This window comes from Salvelinus sp. IW2-2015, linkage group LG20, assembly GCF_002910315.2.
Source record: "Salvelinus sp. IW2-2015 linkage group LG20, ASM291031v2, whole genome shotgun sequence".
NCBI lineage: Eukaryota > Metazoa > Chordata > Actinopteri > Salmoniformes > Salmonidae > Salvelinus > Salvelinus sp. IW2-2015.
Window position 1 is genome coordinate 46,360,153 of NC_036860.1, and position 7,916 is coordinate 46,368,068.

At 41.3% G+C, this 7,916-nt stretch overlaps 1 protein-coding gene across 1 annotated transcript; it reads right to left on the bottom strand.

The window, feature by feature from the left end:
• Window positions 1–1,456: 1,456 nt before the first annotated feature.
• On the bottom strand, window positions 1,457–4,541 carry LOC111982109 (brain-specific homeobox/POU domain protein 3-like). Its single transcript, XM_024013680.2, has 2 exons — window positions 4,199–4,541; window positions 1,457–3,580 (listed from the first exon to the last, which is right to left on the bottom strand). The coding sequence occupies exons 1-2, from the start codon at window positions 4,316–4,318 to the stop codon at window positions 2,657–2,659; spliced, it is 1,044 nt and encodes a 347-aa protein (XP_023869448.1). The 5' UTR covers window positions 4,319–4,541; the 3' UTR covers window positions 1,457–2,656.
• Window positions 4,542–7,916: the final 3,375 nt, after the last annotated feature.

The following is a 7,916-nucleotide window of genomic DNA, read 5'->3' on the forward strand; positions in this document are numbered from 1 at the left end:
TTGCCCCCGAAAGAAAAGGACCCGGGCGCGTGTTGGACAACACAAGGCGGCAGTCCATTCAGCGAGAGGAGATCTCCTTCTTAATAAACACATACAAAAATCAATAGTATCATAACAGCTGATATTTATTATTCATTAATAACGAGTTTTACAGGCCTGAAACCATCCGCTGAACACAAGGGAGAGCACTGGAACCCCTAACATTTTCTGTACTGACAATCTCTGTCAACCAGCGTCTGTCATGTCTCTGTTTCCGTATCTGACTGGCCCCTATCGGACTGCGGCATCCGGTTTAACTAGTTTGGACACAACTGGATTATATACACACACCTGTCTATCTGGAAAGGAGGTGTCAAAAATAAATTATAAACTGTGTGGTTCGATCCCCGATCGCTGATTGGTTGACATCTGTGGTATAACAGACCGTATAAAACTGGTATGACAAAACATTTATTTTTATTGCTCTAATTACGTTGGTAACCAGTTTATAATAGCAATAAGGCACTTCGTGGGTCTGTGATATATGGCCAATATACCACAGGCACTCTGCGTAAAGAAATGCCCTTAGCCATGGTAAATTGGCCATATACCACACCCCTTCGTGCATTATTGCTTAATTAGAAGCTGATATTTATAATTGATTGATTTCTTTATTAGCCAGATTATATTTACTTAAATGGTTGCAGTAATCTTTAAATCCTCAGCATTCCTCTAAATGTAGTTTTGTTTCAGAGTGATACAGTCAAGTATTATGGGCCTAAATCATATGCATCAACGAATAACTTATCTCTTAAACATATTTCATGGTGTCATCCACAGTTTACCTAAATATTTATTTTTTAATGTTTGTAAATAATTAAAAGTGTATTTGGTCTGATGGCCTTTTTTTTTGATGGCCTTTTTTTGTTTTGTTATGAAACCCTTAAGGCCACAGTTTATGACAAGTTCGGTCTCATTCAAAGTTTTTTGAGGTGCGAGGAATAATAGTAACCATTTTTCAAAAGACTTGAGTTTGTATTTTGCTATTGGTACTTGGGAAAAGTGTAATGTATGCAAATCATTTGGTAGTGATAATATTACAGGCCTAACCTAGACTCGATCATGTATTCCCTCCCCGTGATGGCTTATTCTAAATGTTATTTCTCATTGAAACAAATCAATATAAACAAAATCTGAATCAGAAAGTATCATAATACATTAATCATTGATCAATATCGAATGGAATCATTCATACGCTCAAATGATTTGATCATTGACGTAGTCTTCATCAAGTTCTGTCCACCACCAAATTCAGAAACAGATTTAAATGGTTCCACTCTAGAACTGATCCGTCAACCTCCCATCACGAGAGTGTTCTCTCGTTTCGAAGCACCATCTGCTTTCCATTCTAGCAGACGAACAGATATCGAATGGAGATTGTTGATATATTTACCCCAAAATAACTTATAGGAGAAGATGAGGTAAAACGTGCATGGTTTATTTTAGTTTCTGTCGCTTACACAGACACATTAAAGCACATATTCACAAATATACGTTGTATTGTAAATAAATTAAGTTCAAATAAATAAATAGGTTAATAAAAAGAAACCTAACTAAGTAAAATTATGAAAATATAAATAAGTGAACAATTCCTCATGTTTAAAATATCTACAAAGTGCATTGAACTCTGGGAATGCAAGGTAACCATTATTTCCATCCATGGCCCAATAATAATAATAATAACACAAATATTTTCGTTTCCATGTGAGGACATAAAAGGGCAGTTTTACAACGTAATTATTCTAAATAATTTGATTGTCAAAGCATCATTGCAGTGAAATTAGTACAGACATACACCATGTTTAGCCGACATATCTGTGAGTCATCTAATTCAACCTTAACTTCGTGGATAAAAACGAAAAAACGAATGAACGATTATTTTTGTGTGTTTTATACTCATACAGTCCAAAATGACCATGAATGTGCCAACACTAGCGTAATGAGGTAGACACAGAGAAGTATACTGTGTATGTCCGCGTGTACGTGCGTTTGCCCGTGTGTATGCTCTCTTATTGCAATGCATTCAGATGGGTTTTTAGAACTATAAATTCACACATAACGCCCTACGAGTAAACCATGCAATGGATTACAGTAATACCCCCGTGTTACGGAGAGGCAACCATCTCTGAGACACATAATGATGATAACATTAAGCCCTAAGCATTTCTGCAAACAACAATTTGATTATTATCATTTTTTTAAATAACGAACTAGATGCGCTCTTCACACAAACAGGTGCAATGTATTCACAACAATGTACAATGATAAATATAAAACAGTTATTCTGACTGAAGAGAATAATAACAAGTATTATTCGATTTCAATTTTTTTGTACAATAATTGCCATGAGTTTAGGGGTGGGTTTTCTCTTTTCCGCCTCAAGAGTATGATGACTTCGATCTCCTATTTCACTGTTATTGTATTCGTCGATATGTTGAGTTTTAAATGTCAAAAGTTATAGCCTACGTTTTGCCCCGGGGGATATTGGTTTTCAAGTCTTTATCCAATTCAAAGGAGCGAATCGCATCTTGTCTGCCAGCCTCGATTGGCCACATTAGCCGTGTGCCTATTTGTTTCTGATTTGTCTATTCGATTAAAGTTTTGCTCTGCCTTTGGCCTAGTGTGTGGCAGAGAACTTCATCCTTTTCTGCTTTTGCCTTTGATTGCAAAACCACACCCTGACCACGTTCTTTTTCAGGTCCAGTTTCTCGGCTATCGCTGCAATCTTCTCTGACGAGGGCCTCGGCTGCACGGCGAAATATGCCTCTAAAGAGCGCTTCTCCGGAGCAGCGATGGAGGTACGTTTTCTCTTCTTGTCTCCTCCGTTGAAAATCTCCGGCTTGGTCATTTTCTCCCGCTGCGCCCTTTCTGCCTCCTCCAGCCACGCTTCCAGGATGGGTTTTAGGGCCACCATGTTATTATGAGACAAGGTGAGGGACTCGAACCGGCAAATCGTGCTCTGACTGAGGCAACCAACCCCGGGGATTTTAAGGTTCGCCAGGGCGGAGCCCACATCCGCCTGCGTCACCCCCAGCTTGATCCGCCTCTGCTTGAACCGCTCTGCGAAGGACTCCAGTTCCCTGGGGTCTGGCTCTGAGTCCCCGCCGCCGCCCAGCGAGGTGTGCGAACCCATGCTGTGGGGGTGCATGTTCATGGCCTGTTGGTGATGATGGTGGTGCTGCATGTGGTTGATGGCGGACATGTGGGCATGCGGATGGGAGGCCGTGGAGCAGACGTCAGAGCCGGGCATTCCTCCCAGGGAGATGGACATGCCGGGGGTCAGGTGGTCCAGAAGGTCGCCATCCAGGCCCTGAGAGCCCTGGTGATGGGGGTGGTGATGGTGGTGCGAGGTGAGCACGGATGGGTGATGGAGGTGGGCCGAGGACGAGGTGGGGGTACAGGTCATGCTGGTCATGGTGGTCATGGTGTGGTAGGTCGCGTCTGGCTTGTAAGGATGGCTCTTTGCGATATCCACCGCCGCCAGCGCTTCAGCCCTCTGCAGTAAAGTCTCATCAAATCCGGCAAAGATGTTGCCCTGCAGCTGTGCGATGGAGAGGAGCAGGGGAAGCAGAGGAGACAGGTTATTAATGCTGCCCAAACAGGCAGAGTTTAGGATAACTTTGGATGATGTTTTTAAAATGGAAATGCATTACGCACGAGGTTTGAAATGTTTACATTTTGTGGAAAGATTATAAATGACATTATCCACWATAAGCAATTTATCATCCATAATAACAAATCGTTAAGTTAATGTAATGTACGTGACTATAAACCCAACTATTCATATGCCCAAATCCTCCACTGCACCATCACTTTTGATTATTCGTTAATAATGAATATTTCAATCCTCTTCAATAATTTCTCTGCACCATGGAATGAGACGAATTTGACATGAGACTAACTGAATACATTATACTAACAATACGATATTGACAATACGTGGTTTTCGTGTAATTACAAAGCATTTAGCGAGTTGTTTTACCCAATTCCACATGTTCTATTCTCCCCTACAATTTATATTGATTATTGCATTGTTGGGTTTAGAGCTAGCAAGAAAGGCATTTCACTGTACTTGTGCACCTGACATTAAAACGTGATGCCTATGAGACTATACATTTCATTCGTGATAATTGGATAATTTGAATGTCAAGTAACTCACCGAGTGCGTGGGCATGCATGCCCTCCGGATGGCCTCCGAGCTCGATTGCAGAGGCGTGTATTTCGGCTCGTGCAGTATGGGATGCATACTGAAAGGTTGTTTGCTGTTCATTGACATCATGATTGCAGAAGTTAGTGAGGGCCGTTTTCCGTCTTCCTCGTTTGGCTCCGTGTTGGTCCGTTGTCACTAGAAACGTCTCAGGATTAAACAAATTGATAGAATTGTTGGTTGTTTGAGGGTGGTGGTAGTGCTGTTAACGATGACAGGTTTAAACCTCCTGTCTGCTCCCCTGTAGGTCTCTTTCTATCCGATCGGACTCCTCCGCTTTTAGCTCTAGTATGGATGCTACCTAGCAGCCACCTAAAATATAACGCTGTGTTACTGGCCCCGCCCCAACGGTGGGTCATCACCCCCTCCTTTCCCCATTGTCTCCAAATGTTATTGGGAATTGTGTATTTAACCACGCCTCTTGGGTGAAAACCACCACCCACTCCGAGGCGATGATTGGAAGTTTGATTTTGACAGGTGCAATGGCTGGTTCTCAGACCGGCAACACGCTTTGTGCAGGTTGCTGTGCTTTCTATTGGATCGGTTGACATTTATTCGATGTCCTAATTTCTGTCATAACTTTGTAATAGGCTTTTTTTTCAATGAACATTCGATGGTCTAACGACATTTTTTTTGTCTTTGCTGAAACCAAAAAACTCCAAAGTGATACCTGAAATGAAATATAAATAATAGCCAGCAGTGAAATAACTCCAGTGAAAGTAGATTCAGACAAGCTTCTGTTAAGGTTAAATTATGAATTGATGGACGACCAAACAATAATCCTCCCTGACACCATTCCCTTTTCTTTTCTAGCAATGAATACATACATTAATCGTAGTTAATTTACTTGTGGTGCAAACCATAGTATGGGATCCCCAATTAAAGAATAAACAGGTCAGAATGGATATGAAGCACAGGGAGGATGATGAAATATTTACTGTTTTACCGCAGGTCAACAGAGCAAGTGCTGTCAATCACAGCCTATATCAGTCAGGCTGAGGAGATAGTGATGGAGATGGACCACCACTCTAGGCATGGTTCCCCATGCCCCTGTCTGCCCCACCCTGTTGGGCAGGGCTCTCCTAGAAACCCCCATCACAGATGTGGGGCTGGGGGCTTTCTTCCTGACATTTTCTCTTATTAACATTATGTCAATGTTGAATAGTTATAGATTTTATAGAAAGTTCTGGTTCCAATGGGTTGAGCCACCCAAAAGGTACAAATTAGATGTCTCCATCCGCAACATTTCAAGCTAGCTTACACTCACCCCCTTTAAACCCGCTGCACAACGACCCCAGCTGTCAAGCTGAGCCCAACTGCTCATCCGAGTCACCACTGTTACAGAAGTCACACGCTGCTTGATAAGCAAGTACCACTTCCTCCTGAGACGGCTCACACTGAAACCAGGACCTCTGCCCTGCTAGCAGGGTTGTATAGGTCTCTTTCTAAATGTAATCTGTTACAGTTACAAGTTACCTGTCAAAAATTGTAATCAGTAACTTAACTTTTGTATTACCCAAACTCAGTAACATAATCGGATTACTTTCAGTTACTTTTAGATTACTTTCTTACTAAGAGTCATTAGAATACAAAAAATACTTTAAAGTACTACTCAAGTAGTTTTTTGGGGTATCTGTACTTTAATTTATTATTTACATTTTTGCCAACTTTTACTTTAACTTCACTATTATTTCTAAAGAAAATAATGTYCTTTTTACTCCATATATTTACTCATTACATGTTGACAGGAAAAGGGTCCAATTCACACACTTATCAAGAGAACATCCCTGGTCATCTCTGCTGCCTCTGATCTGGCGGACTCACTAAACACAAATGCTTTGCTTGTAAATTATGTCTGAGTGTTGGAGTGTGCCCCTGGCTATCTGTCTAAAAAAAGAAGACAATTGTGCTGTCTGGTTTGCTTAATATAAGTAATTTGAAATGGTTTATATTTTTACTTTTGATACTTAAGTACATCTTAGCACTTCCATTTACCTTTGATACTCATGTATATTTAAAACCAAATACTTTTAGACTTTTACTCAAGTAATATTTTACTGGGTGACGTTCACTTTTACTTGAGTCATTTCCTATTACTTTTACTCAAGCATGACAATTGAGTACTTTTTCCACCACTGATAATAATGAATATTAACAATTGAATGACATCTATTTTAGATGTTACATAGCTGGCCATATATTGATGTTGCATTTAACTTCATGGGTTGGGTCTCCTTCAATACAGATAATAATACGATTAGGCTATCTTTACAATTAAAACCAAAGTCTGTCAGATTTCCAGTCATTACAATTGATTAAATACCCCTTGATCTTCAGGAATATGACTTGGAAACATTGATTAGAAAAATTATCTTACATGAACATAACCGCAAACCTAAGGACTTATTATCCTACTCTGTTGTTTATGTTTTTGTTGTCATGGAGGACTGATTGGGCCAATCGCATCAAAGCAATGTTGAAATGATCGCCTATTGTTTACGTTTTTCTTGGTGACACACATATCTCGACAATTTCAGCTGTTGAAGTCTAGCCTATTAAAAGTGTACAAGTTTGAGCAGGTATGTTAGGCCAGTGGAACAAATACTGAATCAGCACAAATTGGATTGAGCAATTAAAAGCCCATCTCGTGGTCTTTTGAAATTCAACTTGTTTTTGACAGTATGTGGAGCACAACACCACAGAGTTTAGAAGAGAGGAATTCCCTCAAAATTGTATTCCGTGTAGGCTGGGATCCACAGTATGCAGCAACAGTTGCAAGAGCACATTTTTCAATGGCTGTCCACGGGTCGCAAAAACAATGATTGATAGGCAATGATTGATAGGCACTTCTTTAATGAAATTATTGGGTTACATAGGCTACATTTATACATTTGTAAACAGCCATTCACAACATCCACAATCCGTAAAGTCGCGTATAATTGAGAGAGCCGCAGTGTGATTCACATCAATGCTATGTAGATATCAATAAAAGGCCAGGTGATATCTGTATCTCCTGTATGCTGCAACATTGCTGTCGACCTTACCTCCAAGCTTTAATGCCGTCCATGCCGTCTCTAGGAGGGGTGCGTCACTTGAGTGGGTTGAGTCACTGACGTGGTCTTCCTGTCTGGGTTGGCACCCCCCCTTGGGTTGTGCCGTGGCGGAGATCTTTGTGGGCTATACTCGGCCTTGTCTCAGGATGGTAAGTTGGTGGTTGAAGTATCCCTCTAGTGGTGTGGGGGCTGTGCTTTGGCTAAGTGGGTGGGGTTATATCCTGCCTGTTTGGCCCTGTCCGGAGGTACCATCGGATGGGGCCACAGTGTCTCCTGACCCCTCCTGTCTCAGCCTCCAGTATTTATGCTGCAGTAGTTTATGTGTCGGGGTGCTACGGTCAGTCTGTTATATCTGGAGTATTTTTCCTGTCTTATCCGGTGTCCTGTGTGAATTTAAGTATGCTCTCTCTAATTCTCTCTTTCTTTCTCTCTTTCTTTCTTTCTTTCTCTCTCTCTGAGGACCTGAGCCCTAGGACCATGCTTCAGGACTACCTGGCATGATGACTCCTTGTTCTCCCCAGTCCACCTGGCCGTGCTGCTGCTCCAGTTTCAACTGTTCTGCCTGCGGCTATGGAACCCAGACCTGTTCACTTTGATTACTATTATTTGACCATGCT